Consider the following 24,194-nt stretch of genomic DNA (forward strand, 5'->3'; position numbering starts at 1 on the left):
TTAAAAATATTTTTTACAAATCAGATGCAATGATTTTATATCGTATAACGGAGTTTAAATGTAAGAGTATAAAGATACCAAGGATAAATCCAATCCCAAAAAAATGAATCTAATGTAAGTTATCCACCACAAGCATTTATAAATAGTATCTCTACATTTACATACAATTTTTTCTTTATATTTTACTTATATTATATACTATTAATAACTAAATTGTAACTGCTTTAACAGTAATACTAGATTACATGTACAGCAATCTCTTAGATTGCTGTACATGCCTATAATTGGCTTACATATAAGTATTATCTGTCTGGTTGTATGTTCAATGTAAATGTGTTTATATGTTTTGCTGTTGGTATGTCTAAATAAATAAATAAAATAAAAATAAAATAAGCATTTAAAGTGGCCATGGTTCTGGATCAAAAGTAGCTTTGCTCTTCGTATGCCTTCTGACGAAAGGTAGATTTAATAAATTTATTGTTAATTAATAAGTGACCAAATATAGGATCTCTAACTGAATATTCCATGCACGATACGCGAGCCCTTATAAAGCTTCGCTTTTTGCTAGTCCTTAAAACTAAATGTATAAATGCAAAATTTCAGCTCACTCGGTTGGGATTAACTGGGTTTAAAATTCAATTGTTACATTTCATCCTCACACACACTAACAAGGCAAGTTAAATAAAAGATTGTAATATAGTAAATGGCAACGTCAATCGATTTTTAGGGTTCCGTACCCAAAGGATAAAACCGGAATCCTATTAGACAGCTCCGCCGTTTGTCCGTCCGTCACAGGGCTTTATCTCCTGAACTGTAATAGATAGACACTTTTAATTTTTAAAGAGTATATAACAACACATACTAAAAATAAAAAAGTTCAAAATAAAGGAGCGTCTTCATACAATAAACCATATTTTAACGTTTTCCGCTTTACCTATTGAACCGTAATAGGTGGACAGTTCAAATTTTCACAATGCATTTACTTCAATGGCTGCTATAATAATTAACACTACTACTACTACTTAAAAATAAAAAATATATAAAAATGTTGGTGGTACGGAACCCACCGTATACGAGTTCGACTTGCACCTGACCAATTATTACCTTTGGTAGGCTTCGCATTTATTTGTATTTGTGTCAAACAGAAACCATTGAACGTGCCTAATCATTGTTTACTTATTATTGTTTCAATCAGTCGTTGTACAAAGGCATTATTGAAAATTAATTTCTCGCACCTTTTACTCATTAATATTTTCTATAATAAGCTTCCGTGGTTCATTTTGTCGCGGGTTCGGGAGTGTAGGTAGCCGTGCACGTGGGTAGAAGTTATAATTTATTTCTCATACGCACATAATTTTCAAAAATCAAATGTGAGCATCAGATTCGAACCTCGGACTCCTCGTTCAGAATTTTATTTTAAACCTAGCACTGTACCTGTATGATAACAATATACTAACTGTATATTTTATAAAGTGTAAACTGTGTATTATAATATAGAAGTAGCATACAAGCCGCCGCCCATGCGCATTTTTTAAACCCGGATAAACCACATATGTGTTACTACATCTGAGGACGAAATTGAAATGCCCGGAAAAGTAAGTTTCCTTTACCACACCCTTCAAACCAGAACACAGCAGGGCATAACACTGCTGTTTTTAGGCAGAAATAGGTGTGGCGGTGACATCAAGTCGAACCACAAAGGGTTCTACCACCTTTAAACAATTCATGCACAATTTCCTCTCTGAAATAGTTCTCCTGATATCATTTAGCCTCTAAATTGTTTGTTTCCTTGATAAATTATTATCAAAGTTTCACTTCTAGGAAACTTTAAGACAAATAATAATTGTGGATGGGAATGTCACATTTTTGCGTTGATTTCAAACTTAAGGGTTGAAATGTTAACACGAGCGTCGCTATGAATAAGTAACTACATACTTACAGACATCCACATTACATAATTACAGAGAATCGCGTGATGTAAGGATCTCTTTCTGTAACAAGAAGCTCCGGATTCGATTCTTTTTGTGAGTATACACCTGTCCTTATGTATCTGGGCCCCACGACATTGAAAATCTTATGGGCTTGGAGAAAACGTTATCAATATTTGTAATCTTAGCAACTCTATGACCTGGTTGTAACACATAAGTCTACCCACTGACGCCCGGTCGAATATACCTTAGATATTAGTAAAACATAAAAAACACTTTCATAAAATGTAATCGTATGTTATACGAGCTTTTGCCCGCGGCTTCGCTCGCGTTACAAAGTAATATTTTCATCCCCTATTTTATCCCCTTGAGGGTAGAATTGATCAAAATCCTTTCTTAGCAGATGCCTACGTCATAACATATACCTGCATGCCAAATTTCAGCCCGATCCGTCCAGTAGTTTGGGCTGTGCGTTGATAGATTACTATGTCAGTCACCTTTGAGTTATATATATATTTATATAAAATATTTGTGAATGGTTGTTTAAAAGTTGCGAAACGTATCGACCATAGATTTCTATTAAACTTCAAATATGCTCTCTACTTATAGGAACAAATCCGCATTCAATTACAAATAAAAAAGGTTGCAGCCATTCCATATACAATACACAACGATATAAAAATCTTCGTCCAATTCATTTGCTAACTACTCGTACATTCTACCATTCATTCGATTCGATAGTCACAGGTCTCTTTGATATTGGTAGTTCTTAAAGAACATTGTTTCACGTAGCTAAAATCTGTGCTACGTAACGTAGATAGCTTGATAGGAATATCATTCATGCTACGCGGCAGTTCGTAGCCGCTACGACGCGTAGAGGACGTGGACGTAGGCTCGTAGCACTGTCCTCCGCGAAACACGGCAAAAGTAAACTTGGATTATACATTTTAAAACTGTGTTTGAATTATAAATAATAGTGCAATTGTGTTGTGATGTTGTTGTTATATATTAATTTATTTGTGTGTTTGTGTAGTGTAAAACATATTTAACAATTTTCGAAGTTAAAAAATAATTGGTTTATTTGTTTTAATTAACTTCGTTTTTTATAACATTCATAAAAATCGTTAAAAATTGTTTTCAAAGTTTATTATGCATTTTACATAAACTTCCAATTACAAAGTAGTGAATAACATAAAAAGCTGAAATTAAAAGATGAATGAAGCTGACCCAAATGGTGTTTTGAACTTGAAATAACTTTCCAACTTTTAATTGTCACGAATGAGGACAATGTAATCTTTAACTTATTACGAGAAAACGAAAAAAGTTACGTTAAATGGATTTTGTTGATGACAAGGAAGTTTGACACTAAAACAATCACAATTTCTAGAAAAAACCTCGGGGAAAAAACAATGAGTGATTTTTTGTGAAATTTATTTTTTAATCAAAAATTATTGAAAGCTACCCTTTTGGTACATACAAATCATGTCAATGATAACCACTATATTAAAGGAAATTTTAAGTCAAAAATAAAAATGTCTAATCTAACACTCGAAACATCTACACTTTACATCGACAAACAATTCTGGGACTACTTCGAAGAGTCTCCTAGCTTCAACATCACGTTCGAGGACATAATGCCTCGGGATCAAGGAGCTGTATTAGCCACCTACGGAGTGTTGATGACCGTGGGAGCTATTGGCAACTTGGCGGTGCTCGCCACTCTAGCTAAATCCAGAAGGAGAAGATCTAGAGTGGATTTGCTGATGACACATCTAGCGGTAGCTGATGTCTGCGTTACGTGTGGTGTTATACCTCTAGAAGTAAGTTATTTTATGTTTGATTGTTAGTGTTAGTTGTCGTTTATTTTACCACCACCCAGGAAGGGTATCTTCTCAGAATTAGAAGGGTTTACTTAGTTCATAGTCAACTGAGTTAGCCATAGCCAATTGAGGATTGGAAGACTTTACATACCTTTGAGATATAAATATATACGTGGTTTCTACCACGGTCCACCACGTACCACCTTCTGTGGATCAAGTGTTCTGGTTTGAAGGATGTGGCAAGGGAGACATACTTTTCCGAGACATTCCAACTTAGACCTCAGGGATAGCGCCATATCTATGGTGGACCTTAGGTGGAAATCCGTTCTCAGCTGGGGTTTCAGATGTTCATGGGCGGCTTTAGCTACCTAACATCAGACGGACTGCATGCTCGCCTGCTACTTAAATATTAAAAATACTTTTAAACTCTCACTTTCAGGATGTTTTTCTGTACCGTTAAAACATGCGATAATTAATTTCTAATATGCATATAACTGAAAAATCAAAATCAAAAGTACTTGAACCCCGTACCATTAGATTGAGAGACCGAAACTCAGACCACTGTGCTATTATCGCTTGAACACCTTGTATAAAGATAAATCATTTTGATGTGTCGACATTCCCTCCGGCTTTATAATATCAACCCAATTATCGGGGTAAATTTATGTACGCGAGCACACCGCAACCATAACAAGAAGTTAATTGAGTTCTGTGTACACTGTACATGTGGTGTTTGTCTACGATTCGATCCCGGAACTTCAACGTACGAAGGTTTTTCTATTATATAGGAATGGCAGACGAGCATGCAGACCACCTGATGATAAGTGGCTACTGCCGCCCATGGACGTTGTAATCAACCCCAGATAAGATTAGATATTCCTACCTAAGGTCGGCCACAGATGCGCCGCTACCCCTGAGTACTAAAGAATGTCTCCCTTGCCACACCCTTCAAACCAAAACATAGCAGCGCTTAACAATAGTGTTAATAGGTAGAAATATTACATATTTTAACTATTTATAATATTATAATAGTTAAAATATGTAATATTTATGTGTAATAATGTTATTACAATTTATACTTCATTAGCATCGTATGAATAAGTAATAGAGTCATTCAGAATTACGTAATCCCAATTCGAATGACACAGATTTGTAATTTCAAATTAATAATTATAGGAGGGCAGCAGAAATTAAAATTATGTTTTTAATTTTATTTGTGGCAACTCAGAACATTTTTCTCTTCCTGCTCACTGGTCTATATCAAATCGCCATCGCGTCTCGTTTTAATATTATTGACGTTCAAAAAGATTTTCTTTTTTACAAGACATCTGAGATCAATGTTTAAGAAAATCTGTGATCACCTTCATATAAAACAGGTTCTTCTTATAGTCGATCACAGAACGTTTCACGCTAGAAATGGTAACTACACGATCATATTATATTGGCTCCACTACCTTTTAATAAGATTTCTACCTGAGGTCGGTCAAATACGCCGCTTCCCCTGACTAAGCTGGAACGTCTCGGAAGTACTCGTATGTCTCGCGTTGATGATATAATTACTAACGTTTATGTCTTTATTGGGATAACACATAAATATTTACATTTTGTAAAACTTATATACATAAACAACATTCTAAACATTACAGGCACACAAAACCACACAGCTCTCAAAGGTGAAATTAACTTTGTTTCATTTGATTCGTTTTGAACTGGATAATTTGCGGCCGCATTTTGTTCGTGGTTAACGGATTCCTTTTCACCGTTCTTTCTTGAATTTCTCGTGTATGTACAATGTTTGCGAGAAAAATAAATGTACTCTTTGGGTTTAATAAAATATATAAGTAAAGTTTTTAGTAATAAGTAAATTATTTTCTGCATTTTATAAAAACTGTAACCACAGTAGTTTCGGAGATAATGGGAGAGGGGGATTTTGTAAAACTATAACAAACATATATTTGACTTCTCTACAACAAGTACTTTCATGTGATATGCCACTCGATACAGCTTTCATTTTTTTACATCTTTCATTTCGCCCCCCAAAAGTCACCTCTCATTTCAAAATTCTGTTGTTTATGTTATACCGTCTTTGAGTCCTTACTATACTAATATTATAAATCCGAAAGTAACTCTGTCTGTCTGTCTGTATGTCTGTCTGGTTGTCTCTTCTTCACGCCCAAACCACTGAACCGATTTTAATGTTTTTTTTATAAAGATATTCTGAGACCCTAGAAAGGACATAGGATAGTTTTTATCCCGGAAATCCCACGGGAACTAGCGATGGCGATCTAAGATCGATTAATAGGAGAATCGATCTTTTGGACCCAAAACATCGATTATTTAAATCGATATTAGTATTGAATTAGGATTGAATCGTAAACTATGCATTTGATCAAGTGATGATCTTTAGCAAAGTTGAAGGTACGAATTTTCAGTTTTATGTATGTTAGTATCTTATATTCGTTTCTTTTAAACGTGGGCGAAGCCGCGGGCAAAAACAAGTACAAAATAATGCTACAAGATTGTTGGTACGTACTACGTATCGTATCATATTCATTAATACTAGCTGACCCGGCAAACGTTGTGTTGCCATATAAATAAATAAATGTTACACGGTAAACAACCTTTATCAATTAGGGGTATGAAAAATAAATAGTAGCCGATTCTCAGACCTACTGAATATGCATATAAAATTTGGTGAAAATCGGTTATGCCGTTTCGGAGGAGTACGGTAACTAACATTGTGACACGAAAATTTTATATATAAGATTAAACCTCACTAGCTAACTTTATGGTCTCGATTTTAGCTATCGGAAAACTCTCATGATTTTTCTAAATGCCACCAAAGAATCCATAAGAGAGTAAAATGTATAAAATCAGCTTTGGTGTAGCGTGGGGGGTGCTACACCCAGAACGGAAGTTCAATTTAACGACCCTTATATAGGTATGCGAAAAAAGGATGATTGCCAAGAATAAATAGTCACTAAGTGTCGGTAAAAAGGTCCCCCCATTTGAAAAGGGCGCAAGATGAGTTTGACAAGTCCTACTATTAGAAATATACATTATATTACACGAGACAGTTGTAATTCATAGGGATGTACCCTGTACTCTACGCTGAGATTTTGAGTCGAGTCTGAGTTTGATTTCAAAAACATCTTTACTTATTTAATATACAGAACTCTTTTTCAAAAGAAATGTTCAAAACGTTATTTTTTCATACATTTATTTATTGATCAGACGATATGTCTACAGTGATAGGGGTAGGTTCGTACATATAATTAAATTTAAACATTTTAGTAAAATATTATTTCGTTGTTGCCCAGTCACAGCACCTTTAGTCGTATCAGTAATTCTTTTTGTAAGAAAAGGAGCAAACGGCTTGATACCCCTTTTATATTATAAGAGTAGCAGCCACTATGCCAGAAGACTGAGCGGACATACCCCGGAACGTACATCTCCCTTACCATACCCTTCAAAACCAGAACACAGCAGCGCTTACCATTGCTGTTATTAGGCAGGAATAGGTGTGGCGGGGATGCCGTCGGAGTCGACCACAAAGGGTTCTACCACCTTCATACCTACTGCTATAGATCATCTGTAATAGATTTAACTTATTCCAAGTAAAACCCCCATATTAATATTTAATAAGCTTCAGGATATCCGAACAACAGTAAAGCAATCATTTCTAATCGAAATAGGCTCGGCACTAATGTTCCCAAACCACAAAGACCGTCGAAGCCTTTATTTCCTGTCATTCGTGTAATTGAGATGAAATTTAATTATCCGTCTGCCTAATAGGGTCTCAACAATATGCGAGTTAAAGGGTATTTGAATTACTTTTTAGGTAGAAATGTTTGGAGTAGGAATGGTAAGGTTCAATCAGAAACACTACCACCACTACCATTTCTGTCTAATATCCGAGGCTTTCCAGCTTAGTCTTCAAGGGCGGCAACGCATCTTTAGCTGACCTGTAAGACTCTGTACCCTTACCACGAGTTTTTACGTTTTGATAAATATGACTGTTTTGGTATTTTTTTACGTATTGCCCCATACAATTTCCAATCCGCGCCCCTAGCGGATTGTATCAGAACTATAGTGTCAGTAACGTAACATTAAATGTCTAAATTGACAAAATGGCGCTTTATGTTTTGTCTCTCTTTTTTGCAAACATGTGAGGGAGACAAAAAGTTCATCGTCACTTAAGCACTTACTTATTGTTACGTTTACTCAGCGGTGCGCTTTCGATAACTCATTTTACTGAAGCAAACGGAACAGAATAATGGATTGAGTAAACGTAACGTAAAATTCAAATCAAATCAAATCCAATCAAAATTGTGGGATTTTTTTAAAAGTCATGGTAAGGACACTGATCTTTTCTAGGGTTGATTACAAAAAAAAAATATTATTAAAAAAAATAGACAAACCCACTGAGTTTCTTACCGGATCTTCTGAGGTCGCGTTCCGATCCGGTAGTAGTTTAAGAAAAATATTGTAACTGACAATTTGTAAGTGCCGTCGTTGGCCTATAGAAAATAAATATATTTCATTTCTCCATGGACAGCAGTAGCCAATTATCATACTCGTTCGCTACTTTTATATTATAAACGAAGTATAAAAATAACCATATATAATAAACATATCCACCGAATCAAATAAAGGCTCTATCTACTGTTCTAAAAATATCTTGTATAAGTATATTGATGTTTTCATCTTAATGAGACAAAGTTCCTTTATAATATTTCAATCAATAAGCCCTTTGAAATCTGGCTCGGGCTCATACAATAAGGGCTTTGTAACAATCTGATACATGCATTCCTTTTGGCATTAAAATGAAATGAAATGAAAATGAAATATGTAATAACTTTTTGAATACATGCCACTTCAATGAAACCACTATTTTTGGTCACCGCATATTGAAATTCTATGGCAGCATTAATTCCACTCAATTTTAACCGCTTTTTACTCTGAAATTCGTCAATAACATCGAAATTCAAATTTCCATTTTGCGTTATTGCCTCACTGTATGTCACACATAATTATTTCGAGGAACGCGTCATTACCGAACATATTAGTTGCGTCTCTATTATAATTATGTATACGTTTATAGGTATATGCCAACAAAATTTAATCAAATATTAATATTTTGTGGCCGACCTCAGGTAGGAATATCCGATCCTATCTGAGATTGATTACAGATGTCCATGGGCGGCTGTAGCCACTTACCATCAGGTGGACTGCATGCTCGTCTGCTACTCCTATATTATAAAAAAAATGCTTACACTTATAGTAAGTTAGTAGTAGTGTTAAGCGCTGCTGGTTTTTCTGGTAAAGTAGATATGTACTCCGAGGCTTTTGAACTTAGTTCTCAGGGGTAGCAACGCATCTGTTGCCAACCACAGATAGGGATCGAATCTTAACAGAGGTTGATTACAGATGTCTTCGGGCGGCAGTAGCCTTACCTGGTAGACGCGTGTGCTAAGTGCCTACTTCTAAATTATAAAAAAAGTCTTTCTAGACTTTTGTGTGTGATTCTTGACTTCATTAAGATTCTTATTTTACTTTTTTGTCTAATAATATTAAAAGCAGTGATAGCCTAGTGGTTAAGAAGCGCAGCCTCTCGATCAAGGGGTCCGAGGTTCAAATCCCAGGCACGCACCTCTGATTTTCAAATTTACGTGCGTATTAGAAATTAATTATCACTTGCTTAAACGGTGAAGGAAAACATCGTGAGGAAACCTGCATACCTAAGAGATTTATAAAAAAATCTTAAAGGTATGTGAAGTCTACCAATACGCACTTGGCCAGCGCAGTGGACTATGGCCTAATCCTTCTCATTCGGAGAGAAGACCCGTGCCCAGCAGTGGGACAGTAATGGGTTGATGATGATAATAACGCAATAAAATCTATTAACTACTGTTGCCAATAATCAGCAATTTAAAATATTATCACCATGAAATATACACCGTATACGAAAGAATTACGTTACACTTAATACACCTTTTCTAATAACATTTTTATATAAGAGAACGCTTCAAAGGTTTCCTTTTAATTTTCAATAAAGAACTAATTAAGTAATACATCGAACATAGGATCATATTTCCACGCGTGGGTAGAAATAATTATTATTAGAAAATCTTTGAGAACTTAGGAGCAAAAATATCTCTTTACTAAATATTTATTTTTGCTTATAATAATGATTGACTAAAGGTCAATCATTATTGTACGCAAAAAATGTTGAAATAAGCGAAATAAGGATAACATAAACAAAAGCAAATTAATGATAACAGCTTCATGATATATTACAATGGCCACGTGATAGCTAAAGGAGGTAATGAAGAGCGTTTTGGCGAAAAATAGAAAAGGTTTGTCAGAAGAATTTAAGTTGTCTCTAAAATTAACTAGTCCTATTTGTAAATTTCGGTTTTAATGTTCATAAGGGATATGGGCGGGGAATCACATAATTTAAATGGTCCTTACTCACTCACTGACTGACTTATCAACGCCCAGAATAAACCCATGGACCAAGAAATCTGTCTTTATTCACAGAAGTTGTTGAGGACGAAGACGAGAATTAAGAAAGAATTTACATTTTATTTTATTTATTAAATTAATCTTTAACGTGTGAAAAAGTGGTTAAAAGTTGGTAAAGTCCGTCAATTCTGAAGAAAAATTTGTAAAACTTAGTAAGATTCTTTAGAAATAATACATATTTCACTTTTGGAAAATCAACACTAAGGGATAACCCAATTGGGGTTTAAAGAAAGGTTTTACGCTTACGAAGTCACTCGCAAAAGGTAGTTGAGAAATATGCAACGAGCCTTCGAGTTCCGCGGACCGCAAGGAGGAGGGTCGCGGACCACATACAGCCCGCGGGCCGCGTGTCGTTGACCCTTAGCTTAGAACACCCGTCCGTTGCCCAAAAATATCATCGGATTTAATCGCTAGATTTAATCACTTAATCCTTTAGTCGTCTTAAAAGATTAAATTCAGGAGATAGGCATCAGTGTAATTCTGCGAAGTATTATCAACGCTTTTATTATCTTGATTTCAATCTTGTCTGTTCGGCTGTAATTTTATAATAAACGAGCGTTTGCCCGCGGCTTCGTTCGCGTTACGAAGTAATATTTTCATCCCCTATTTTTCCCCCTTGGGGGTAGAATTGATCAAAATCCTTTCTTAACGGATGCCTACGTCATAACATCTACCTGGATGCCAAATTTCAGCCCTTCCGTCCAGAGGTTTGGGCTGTGCGTTGATAGATCACTATGTCAGTCAGTCACCTTTGAGTTATATTATATTTAGATTTTACACTAAGTACTTTTTCGATTAACAACAATTGTAGAAAAAACTACTACAAAAATTTTGTCCGCATCCATTATCTTTTAATATTTAATTTCTATTTAAATATACAAATTACTGCACTTCTTGTATTTCCCTTTTAGTTATTTTTTAATACCAGCGGGTTTTTGTTATTATAAATTTCTTATAATTATCCTCTCCAATCCTCTCCTCTCGAACTGTTAATTAAAATAATTATCCTCTCCACTCCTCTCGAACTAAAAGTAATTATAACACAATTACATTTCGTACATTCATCTTAATGTTCTTTAAAATGAATGTCAACATCAATAATTTTAACAAAGAGAATAAATTTTCATCGAAAAATAAAATTTCACTTGTTTCCATCATTTTTGCTACTGTAATTGTATTGCACTACGCTCTCATGAATTCCAAATTTATATTTACATTTCATCACCGGCCACATATATTGTCCGACAAAACATCAATATTGTCACATATCCAATTACTAATGCTACGCCCGTCAGATAATAGTAGTTTTCTTTTTTGGAATAGATGTACCGCCTTTAATTTTTCTGCACATCCCTAAGGTTGACTGGGAGAAAATGTTATTTAGCATTAAGTCCGCCATTTTGCCGTTTTGCACCACATTATTTTTAATATGGTCAAAATAAATAAATAAATAAATAAAAATAGTAATAGTCATAGATTAGTAAAGATTACTCACTCCCTTACAAAAAAAATTTAACCAGTTTTGTCAATTGAAATTGTCTCTGTCATCTATTTTGGTCTTTGAAAAATATTAAAAAATGTGGTTTTTAGATCATTTACGATTGAAACGATATTTATTTGCACTTTTTCTTCGATTTCGTGTTTTTGCACTACTTAACTGCGCATGTCGGCATAGTTTCGCGTAAATTACACCATGACAGCCAATAAATGGCTGATAGAATTGTCAGCCGTTTAAGCCATTTAATGGCTTCCTTCAATTACAAGGCGGTGAGATATCTATACTTATAAATAGTAATAATGATCAACTTAAATCATAGATATAGGATGTCATATAGCGTAGCGAAAAAAGTCGAAGTCTATGACTTAAATCATTTTATTAGTCTACCAGAGGTCGGAATTTGTCAGTTTATGCAGATATTATAGGTAGCAGGAGCAAACTAGCATGCAGTCCATCGTCCACACATAGTAAATGGCTACTGCCGCCCATAGACATCTGTATCAACCCCAGATTAAATTCCTACCTGAAGTTGACGCGAAACGCGTTGCTTCATCATAAGACTAAATTGGAAAGCCAAATCAAGCGGATAACTATGACTCCCTTACCATAAGGGAAAATCCCTTCAAATGGGAACACAACGCTTAACACTGTAGGTGTGTAGGTGGTGCCGCCGAAGTCGCACCACAAAGGGTTCTGGTTTAACTAAATTGACAAACTTTGAACTGTCGTAGGCAAATATCGATTGAAATAAATTTAATTTAATAAAGATTTTTTATTTCGTTTGTGGAAAAAACTATTTATTTAACAAATGTGCATAACGTTGTACTTAACATATTAAAATATTATTATTGAGATGTGACTTGACGACCCGCGTGGCGGAGCGGTCACCATGCCGGTCTGACGCGCAAATAGTTTCGATCCCTGGCCCGACAGATATCTAAATGGTGAATTTAGATTTCTGTTTCTGGGTCTGGGTGTTTGTGTATTTGTCTATGTGTGGACGACACAGGGAATCCTAGTGTGGGGCTGTGAGTGTAGAAAGCGTTTAAGCGTTTATATAATAATAAATATGTTTGCAATACATAAATAAACGAATAGTTATTAACGTTACCTCAATTATAACATCAAATACAATTGAGTAAGTTTCGAAGTTTACACGTATTTAACAGACCCTCACTAATAGTACCCTAGTTATCTAAACTAAAGGGACAAGTTATGTTCTATACGTTTCAGTATAATCCCCGGGGAAGGCTACATTGATGGTTAACATCGGATAAGCCTCCAAATCTAGTCAAGTACATGAGATGTACTTACAAAGTATTGGTTCACACATAGTTATTGAATGGAAGGAACGGACTATATCAGAACTGATTGGAAATATATAAGAAATACGTAAACAAATACAAAAACAGACATTTTTGTAAAACGTAAAAACTCATACTAAGGGTACTGTTTATTCTTAAGTAAACCCCGTTGTCAAAATTCAATAATCATACAGAAATGTGTTACTATTTTTTTTAGTGAAAGTCATTGAAACCACAAAACTAAATCGGTTGGCAAAAAAAAAGAGCAACTGGAGACCCGCATAGCGGTGCGGATCACCATACCAGTCTGACGCGCAAAGGGTTCCGGGTTCGATCCCCGGCTAGACTGTTGTCTGAATGATGAATTTAGATTTCTCTTCTGGTCTGGGTGTTAGTGTATTCGTCTTTGTGTGTGTCCATAGCAACCACGACACAGCTTACTGTGTCGACGACAGCTTACTGGGACATATCCCAGTGTAGGGCTGTGAGTGTAAGAAGCGTCTAAGTACCAAAAGGTTATTTTTGCACTAAGTAGCTACATAATTAACATAATTTCAGAAATAACAAAATTCGAAGGCATTCAGATTGGCCTCACTGATTATTATTATGACGTAATTCACAATTTTTCTTGTGCCTTTGTTCGGCTTTACAATAACAGATGACAGGGTCCGGAAATATATTGTTTCGTAAAACATTTCGAGCTACTTATAAATGCTATTCTTAATAATTTGGGCAAGGAATAAATAATGAAATTCATTTATATTGTATAAACAAATTACGAAGGCAATTACAATTTGTTAGACACAATATTGTTTTTAGAAAGTGTTATTCAAATCAATTATAATAAATAATAATGAATGAAAAGGTTAGATCCCTTCGAAGTTTGATCCCGGAAGTATCAACGCCTCACTTATTTTCGTAAAACAACAATTTTAAGCGTTGCTGTGTTGATAGATATCAATTGGTAGATTTCACTCACTTTATAGAACATTTTTTATAGAACTCTCTAGCAAAGGATCCCTCACGATGTTTTCTTCACTTGCTGTTGCTATAATAGCAAATAATAAGTAATTTTTAATACCCAAATGATTTTGAAAAAGCAGTGTTGCATATCTGAGATTCGAACACGTACTAAGTGTGAGACTCAGAGGCCGAGTTTGAACCAACTTATATAGGAGTAGCTGACAAGATGATGGTAAGGGGGCACTGCCGCCTATGGACAACGTCAGATTAGATTAGTTTCCTAGTTGAGAATGAGAGACTAAGCTGGAATACCTCGGAAAAGTATGTCTCCCTTACCAAACCCTTCAAACCAGAACGCAGCAGCGCGTAACACTGCTGTTATGAGGCAGAATAAGGTGTAGCGGTGGTGCCGCTGGACTCGAACCACAGAAGGTTCTACCTTTAATTACTTAGTCAAAGTTCATTTTGAAAATGATTAATAAACAAAGTAGCACGAACGCAATAAGCTTGAAATAATGCGCTGCTGTTGACACCTTTGTTGGACGCCAATAAAATTCTGATTAGCTATACATATATATTAAGCGATGCAATAATCGATCTCCCTCATCTCACTAGTTTAGCTATCCTCAACAACGAGAACTTTATTTATGTTTGAAACGTTTATTTATCGCTACATAATGTACGTCGGGTAGGGTTTAAAAATATGAACCTTTACATAATCATCATCATCAACCGATTACTATCCCACTGGTGGGCACGGGTCTCCTCTCAGTGTGAGAAAGATAAGGCCATCGGCCACCGCGCTGGCCAAGTGCGTATTGGTACCATACCTTTCAAAAGTTTTTTTTATTTCTCAGGTATGAAAGTTTCGTCACGATGTTTTCCTTCACTGTTTAAGCAAGTGATATTTTTAATACGCACATATCTTTGAAAAATCAGAGGTTTGGCCTGGGATTTGAACCTCGAACCCTTCGATCAAGAGTCCGAGTTTCTTAACCACTAGTCTATCACTGTCAGACTTGTTAACTCTGAAGGTGGTAGAACTCTTTCTGGTTCGTCTGCGGAGACACGACCGCCTCACCTATGACAGCAATGACAGCAATGTTAAGCGCTATGTTCTGGATTGAAGTGTGTGGTAAGAGAGATATACTTTCCTGATGCATTCTAACTTAATTCTCAGGGGTAGTAACGCATCTGTGGTCGACCTCATGTAAGTAGATAGTTGTGCATCTCTGTCGATGTTTTAGAAAAGTGCTCTAAAACAGTGTTCCGCAAAGCGTGTACCGTGGCACACTGGTGTACCGGGATAATTTATTTATTTATTTTTAATTAAAAGTGGGATTTTTTCGCTGGGCGAACACATCATCCCGTACAAACAAACTATTAAGCAATTCTTATAACATTGTATAAAACGAGTACATACTTTTGAAAGATTTTCAATTGCGCACATACGGAGTTTCTTTCGCCACTTCCTCTCCATAACGAACCACTATCCAAAGCGGTGGTATTTTGTTAATGTTCGAAAAAAAATCAATATTAATCAATTTTGAATAAACCAAATTTGAATATGATTTTAGATAAAATAATAATAAAAAAATAGAATAGAACCCAAATTATTTTTTTGCTAAACCTAAGTCAGCTAACCTAAATAGCACCCTAGCTTCCTCCGACATCGGGGAAGCCAGAATGCTATTCAGATAGCCAACATGTGCAGACTTTACTCCCAAATATAAATTCCGAAATGTTTCATTTCGAACACATTCCATCAAAATATGTGTAACATCCCCAATCACACCACAATCGGATAATTGGGATAATTGGTTGGTGTGCCGCGGAAAAATAAGGTTATCTTATAAAATTATTTTAGTAAGTAAGGGTAAGTAAAATACCTACACAAATCACGCGAGCGCACGAGCGAGGTTTGATTCGTTCATATAATTCTTTGGTTTCAATAAATGTTGATTAATATTACTTAAAAACTAATTTTTAATTTGTGGTGTACTTCCAAAAAATTTAGTTTTCCTAGATGTATCTTGAACACAAAAAGTTTGTGGAACACTGCTCTATAACATATTATGTATCCGTCTATTTATCTGCATGAAACTGTAAATCACAAACAAATGAACTATCTTTTCATTCTTATATTGAATTAATCCAAGTTGCTCCTAAAGACCAATGTTTGATAAGCCTATTAAAATGAAAAATATATTTTCTGTTTTCTTCTTATTTAAGAGAATGAATTTAATAATATTCTCAAGGACATTCATTCCCCAGACGACAACCTGATATGACCTGACCATCTTTTAAGAATACTAAGATAATAAATATTATATTCAAATTTTCACTGAAATTAATAAAGGTACTTTCTGTTTTCATAAGCTCGTACTAAAAGTACGTATCACAAATTTAATGAAGACATCAAAGGCATGACGCGATTCTGAAAGGTTAAGACAAGTATTTAATGAGGTGCGTCCTAATGGATGGTAGGAGTCAATTTTTTATTCATCAATGTATACTTGTTTGTATATATAACTGTATACCTAACGATAAGGCGGACGGACTGGAACGCCACGGAAAAGTATGTCTCTTTTACCACACCCTTCAAACCAGAACACAGCGCTTAACACTGCTGTTATTATGCAGAGATAGGTGCAATCGTGGTGCCGTCAGAGTCGAATCACAAAGGGTTCTATCACCTTCAAACCTTTACATAATGGAAAGCAGCTACCGTCGCCTATGTACGTACATTCACAACACCAGAGAAGTCGCCAATGCATCGCCGGCTTTGTAGAAGAGCTCTTTTTGCACCTTTCTTAAATATTCCCATGTCATAGCACTCAGAGAATACTTCGGGAAGAAATTCATTCCACATTTTCCATGTACGCGACGTAAATGACCGTGCAAACAGAACCGTGGAACTATACAGTGGAATGATTATATGGTTATAAAGGGTTATAAAATAACTGCTGATCTGTTGATAAAATCTTTTTTATTGTTTCCTGGATAACATTGAGTGTATTTTTCCCATTAAACGCTCCGACGTGTATCACGAGACATCCTGTATATTTTTTAAGTGTGAGTGAATTGTAAAATCCGAAACTACCCTTATAAGGATTAGCGATAAATTCTGAATTATTTTCGATTCTGAATTCGATCAAAACTCAAATTGTATCACCTTTTTTTAAACATTTATTTACTTTTTATAGAAATCGGCTTCAAAACTCCATTCATCATTTTCGCTAATCCTTATTGTGTAGGATATCGCTAAACACACTAGAAAAAATCATCCTGTATGTGTAAAAATAAAGCGAACATACTCACTCTGCACTGTATTCACTTACAAATCACCGCAAAGCCTGAACTATAAAAGCTAGAACCACCTTTGAGCAAGGGGTTCATTTTATTATTTAGACCACAAAGAAAGGATTTTGTGATAAGCCACCCCTAAAGGGGTAAAACATTTGTTTGATAAAATCTGGCTATTTCAAGCAAGCAATATGAAAGTTAAGCTCCGCTGTCTTTCAATTTAAGGGGTGTGGTAATAGAGACTTATTTATCCGAGGCATTCCAACTTAGTCCTCAGAGATAGCAACATTCCTGTGGGCAAACTCTAAGACTCTAATCTTATATAGAGTTTATTACACGAGGCCTACCACCAGCTTTTAATACCATCATAGTTCAGGAAAGTTTTATTTCCTCCTTTTTTTATAATATAAGAGTAGCAGACGAGCATGCAGTCCACCTGATGGTAAGTGGCTACTGCCGCCCATGGACGTCTGTAATCAACCCCAGATAGAATTAGATATTCCTACCTGAGGTCGGCCTTAAAACAGTAAAATATTCCTTCATACACAGTTGAACAAACTTAAATCCTTATTAATTTTTCGCTTATCCATTGTATAGAACCAACTGAAATTGTCATATTTTACTTAAAAAGTTAAATTTCCTGCAAAAAAGCCACCATCAAATGCCCTGCATGCTCGTTTGCTATTTCAATATTTTCAAAAACAAAACAAACGCGTATATACCTAAGTACAACTGTCATACGTATTTACTCTTTATTTACTCTGTCATATGTATTTACTCTTTACTCAACGTTAAAGTACAAACATGCCATTTCCAACGCTTCGCTTACTAAGTTTTTCTCGTTTTATTTTCTTTGCTCATTTGCACTACGAATGTAACATTATTTTTAAAAATGTTTATCTATCCACTATTACGGATTTATTTGTCTTATTTGAGATCTGGAACCAATTTGAGCGGAACTTACAGAATTTAATTGGCTATTTTTTATCTTGAAAATGTTTAGAAAAATAGAATAAATTGAAAATCCTGACACAGCTTAGCAGGATGCAGGAAATAATTTATTTTGATTTTACTAAACCATCAATTTACTTAAAAAAAACTATACAAAAAGGCTTGTAATAGAACTTAAACTCATATATCAATTTTATCATGCTACAACCAACCCCAAGTAGCTGACCGGGCGTTCAGAGCTGGTGGAACCCCCCTTTTAGTCTCCTCTTACCACAGGACAGGGGACGGTATCCCCTGTAGTAGCCCTACAGAGACAGGGGGGAGAACCTTGCTGCAATAAATCCCACCGTTGCGATTTGCATCAAAGTTTTCTATGGGTCGAATTCATATCGCACCGTTTCAAACTTCTATGTATTAACCCTTAATGTTATCATTTAAAAGCCTTAAATTCTAATAATGATTATAATTGAATTTGAACCACTACCCGAACAGTATTAATCTCTAATTATTCTTTACTCACAATCAGTCTCAAATCTGTACACGCAGTTAACGAAAGATTATGAAGAGGGCTGAATTTTTCAAAAAATATAAAACAATCGATAGTGCAAAACCGGTGACACTTTTCCTAAGGTATTTTTATTCTCAGTCTATCTTCTCCCCAAGTTTGTCGTGGTACTTCCAGGACACCCTGTATATACAACAAATATATCAAAGACGTATACAGGCTGTGACTACAGGATAAACCTAATAATCCCGGAAGCGAAACACTTAATGAGTTCCTTTCAACCCCTATTGTACGCTGTATTGATACATTGATAACGCTAATGAAATCTCTCCCTTCGTGTGCTTTCACGGATTTCTTATTTCAACTACAAGTGTAGGGGTATTACCGGATTATGGGACGGTTAGGTATATAGAGAATGTCCCTGTAGTTCCGGGACTAGAATAGGGCTGCGGTATCCGCTGCCTGTCGTAAGAGGTGACTAAAAGGACGCTTCTGGACGGCAAGAGTGGAAGCTCGAACCGCCCGGTAAGCGACCCCGGGAAAGACGGCAGTATGTGTAGTCACGTACCCTCCGAGGACGGCCACCGGGAATCCGACGGCATCGGTACCTTTTGAAGGTTTCCCCCTCGTTAACACAAAAAGATATACAGAGTAATTGTCCCTGTATTTTTGGGATCAAAAAAGAGCTATGGTATCGTATAAGGTGACTAAAAGGGAGCTTTCGGGGTTGTGGGCGGCAAGAGTGGGTTTTGGAACCGCCATACAGGCGACCTAGTAAAAATCTCACATAATCCAGTATCGCTACCACGGCACTAAGTAGCTTTTGAAGGTTTCTTCCTCGTCAACAAAAAAGCTCCGGGTCTCATGTGGGTAGATTGCTAAATCGAAAACTATAAAGGATAACAAGAAAGTTTGGAAAATCCAAAAGTGCACGCCTCATAATCTATTTTTTTTTTTACAATGAAATTGATTATTTGTAAAAGTGTATATTATATAAATATAAACAAATAAAAAAAATGATTTTAAAGAAGTTTAGCAATTTTTTTTTTTTTTATTGTTGTTGTATTAGTTTTTTATAAATAATAATTTAATGACAGTGAATTAAACGCTCATATTGACTAAGAAATTATTTCGTGTGTTACTTTAGATAATTAAAAAAAATATATTCCGATACGATCATTTTTTCGACCAATTTTGATGCCACATAAACCCGTCCATACACGGACGTCCAGAAAAGATTATGTTTAATATTATTATTTACTATGTTAAACAAAAAAATTGTTATTAAAATATATTTTATGTGCCTGATTAATTATTTGACTTAATATCAGTGCACTCAAATTAACCTATAAGTGCAATATAAATAACAAAAAATCAATTTCAGTTTCGAGAAAACTGCTTTTTTTGAAATGTCGAGAGTAGAGCACAACCTCAACGCTTCGCTTATGAGGCGTGCAATATTTCAAAGATCATACTCATTGAAGACAATTTAACAAAATCTAAAACTAAATGCTTAGATTTCTGCAAAACCTATATCTTTATCTAAGTATTGTTGATCAAATTAATTTTGGAAAGAAACAAAATTCTGTATCCATCTGATAGTGTCGTTCATAAACATCAAATTCTAGAAAATAATGATACATAAGAACCTATAAGAAAGGATTCATTTTTAAGAGAAAATCTTACTCGTACATTTATTAAAACACGGGTTTACCTTCTAGTAAGTGTTGATTTGGATATTATTAATATATCTGAATCTATGATTTTACACTGAAATTATCGCGGAATTGAGACATTTTATTATGTAACGGGTACTCACGAAATGCCACCTCACACCACCACACCTCAGTTTCGCCGTGACCACGATCCATGCAACTAGGTCGAAATATCGGTAAAAAACGCATACCGTGAGTACCCGTTATATAATAAAATATATCTGAATCTGTCATATTATAGTAAGTTTAAAAATATAAACGTAAATATAACATACAAATAAATTTACCTTAAGTGAACTTCGTAAATGACAATTTCCATACGTTACTGATTTACATTAAACATTTCCATTATTTGGTTCCAACATGAAAAGGGGAGGAAGCCCTCGATAATCTGCCGCTGAAAAGAATTTATATTAACGTAGATGTCAGTTACACCACTGAAATAAGTACAAGAAAGTTGGGTAAATAATTTCTGTATTATTGTTTTTGTACCTACAACCACGGTAAGAGGTTAATAAAGAAAAAGTATTTGTGTTTTTTTTTCTATATGATAGAAATAGCAAACGACCATGCCACGTGATGGTAAGTGGCTACCTTCCATGAAAATTTATAATCAACCCCTGATAGATTGGGCACAGATACGTTGCTGCTTTTGAGGTCTAGGTTGGAACGCCTCCAATAAATATGCCTTAGGCACCACACCTTTCAAACTAGACAGGAACACTGCTGTTATTAAGCTGAAATAGGTGTGGCGGTGGAGCCTTTGGAGTCAAACCACAACGGATTCTATTACCTACATTTATTAACTCTTTGGATTATTTCTTTTCCTCTTTCGCTGTGTCTCTTTATATTTGTGGGTGCTAGTGTTGAACTTCGGGTAGACAAGCATCGGGCACAGTCGATTATACTCGTATAACCTAACCTAAATACCAAACGTGTGGACATTGCGGTAAAAAGTATGTATTTTAATTTTAAAGCACACAAAAGTTCTATACTTAATTATTGTAATATTGCATGTGACATTAAGGAATTTCTCGACGATATTCTCTCAGGACATACGAGTATATATTTTAAGACATACAAAGGAACAAGTTCGCACGGTGATATTTAGATTTGCATTTATTCTGCAATGCAAATTTGCTACGTACGTCTCAACAGTTATACAAATAAACTCACACAAATAATGCAACAAAAACACACACACTCAGCTGCCGTTGTCTCCAAAGGATGTGTTGTAATGTGTGTATAAAACGAAAAATCTCGTATATAGAAATGCAACGTTTTAGTGTTTTCATTTCTTACGAAAATGGGAACGAAACTTCCATCTATTTCCTTAATAAATGTTATTAGACAGCCACAACGAAGCGTATTTACGAAACCACTTTAGGTATTACTAGACCTGTTGCAGTGCCCGGCCAACGGCACCGGGAAGGACGGCGGTATGTGTGGTCGCATACCGTCGTACGCACCAGACGGTGCGGTGAGCGATAAGCTCACCTGGGCGGAGCCCGACGGGGCAATGCGCTAAGAGGACTCCGGTTGCATTCCTTTGGAGATTCCGGAGTCCTCTACGCAGCGCTGCGGACGGCCACCGGGGGGGTTTTAGTGCGGTAAGAGTTCCACATAACCCTGTGTCTCTCCCACGGCATCGGCTACCTTTTCAAGGTTTCCCCCTTGTGAACAAAAAAAAACCTGTTGCAGTGTTTGAAATTAGAAAAGTATTTGAAAGTAAATCCGTTTTTAGGTTTCCTTACCCAAACGGTAAAAACTGAACCCTATTACTAAGCCTCCGCTGTCTGTCCGTCTGTCACTGGACTCTAATAAAGTAAGTGCTTTACTTCTACGGCTGCTATGATAACAAATACTAAAATTAATTATAAAAATTAATAAAAGCCCTTGTGGTACGAAACCCTCAATATGAGAGTTCGACTTATACTTGGGCTCACCCACCCAATAATGTCCCACTGCTGGGCACGGGTCCCCTCTCAGAATGAGAAGGATTACGTCATGGTCCACCGTAGTAAGCTATATTAATCACGTTTGGCAATGTTAATATTTTACTATTGTTAAATTGGTAGTATGTTAGTAAAAAAATGTTTTATTGTAGTTAATTTAAGTATTAAGTTAATATTAAAACTACTTCGCAACAATCCGCTACAAATATGTATGATGGTATATATTTTAAACCATGCAGTATGTACCACCCTGCCTCCCACAAAGGATACGTGTAGATGCAAAAAAATAAAAATATACGCCACAATACATACCACCACCAAACCGTGTTTCACTCCAAAACGGAGCATCATCAGGGTAAGTTGACTCTACGACGGTTAATCGTTAAGTTAACTTATATATAACTTATTAATAGCACGGATTTCCGCAAAGTAACGCCTGATACATTTAACTAGTTAATTTGAGGTCTTGTGAAACATATTATATATTATGTATACATATTGGCTTTCTGCACAAATCTTCCACATAAACTTGAACAGGGCCAAAGGAGTCTAAACTCCTCCGAGCAAATGCGTATAAAGGCTTTGAAGTTTTCGCCTCATGTATTAAAATATAAATGAAATATTAAGGTACTCGTCCAAGTAAGACGGCGAAACATACAAACCGTTTATAATTCCTTTATGTACGGAACCGTAATAATATTTAACCTTAGAAATGTTACAATGCATTTTCCGGTGAAAATTTTAAAGGTTCTCTCGCTTATTTTTATATAACGTTTATCAATTTGCGAAATTGGACAGAGAATTCCGAAAAAACCCCTTTGTTACACAATATTTCAGTTGTGAAAAATATCATTACTTAAAAAGACTCGTTTTTTTTTCAATTTTTCAACAGAACGATATTAATATTTTTGAACAAAAATGTTTTTGTCGTATGATGCTATATAAAAAAACACCTCGGGATATGTGTAATAAAATTAATGGGTATGCAATTACCAATGACAATGTATCAATGTAGGCTGAAAAACAGCGCTACTCGAATCCCTGATTCTGAAACAGCAATGCTGAGCCGAATTCCTTTTGTCATATTAATATTACTGTAAAATGTACATTTATTCTTTATGTAAACTGTGTTATTATGACAATAAACGTTTATTATTATTATTATTATCATTAAATTTTTAGTCTTATTGTAGTAAGTTTTAATGTAGTGAGTTGTCACTCACAATTTTTTATTACGTTATAGATGTAGTAACTAAATAATGGTACATGGCCGTGCTGATTATAGACATCTATAATTAACCTCAGGTAGGATTACAGTTTTTGTTTATGATATAGAAGTAGCAGACGAGCATGCCGTCCACCTAATAGTAAGTGGCTATTGCCGCCCATGATGTCTGATCAACCCCTTGATTCTTGTCTGAAGTTGGCCACAGATGCACTTTTACCCCTGTATAGTGTCCCTAACGAAGCTTTTAAACCAAAACACAGAAGCACTTAACACTACTGGCATTATGTAGAAATAGGTGTGGCCGTGGTGTCTCCGAAGTCGAACCACGACGATTATATATATGTTAGTCGATTGATGCGACGAACTGCGACCTAAGTATATTTACGTGTATGTTGTTGCCTACATCGCTCGATGGATTTTTATATATGAGATGTCGTTTGATTCGCTTGGTAACGAGAGTGATTTGGGTACCTTAAGAAATCAACAAATAGAA

General features: G+C 35.5%; 1 protein-coding gene across 1 annotated transcript in view; it reads left to right on the forward strand.

The window, feature by feature from the left end:
* Nucleotides 1–3,460: 3,460 nt before the first annotated feature.
* NGR-A29 (neuropeptide receptor A29) overlaps nt 3,461–24,194 on the forward strand; it is a 99,554-nt gene continuing 78,820 nt past the window's right edge. The window contains exon 1 of the mRNA XM_073082251.1: nt 3,461–3,748. Coding sequence (XP_072938352.1) covers nt 3,461–3,748 — 288 coding nt within the window. The remainder of the gene's footprint in view (nt 3,749–24,194) is intronic.

Source organism: Epargyreus clarus, unplaced genomic scaffold, assembly GCF_041222505.1.
Source record: "Epargyreus clarus isolate Ecla_fem2 unplaced genomic scaffold, WU_Ecla_fem_2.2 ptg000017l, whole genome shotgun sequence".
Taxonomy (NCBI): domain Eukaryota; kingdom Metazoa; phylum Arthropoda; class Insecta; order Lepidoptera; family Hesperiidae; genus Epargyreus; species Epargyreus clarus.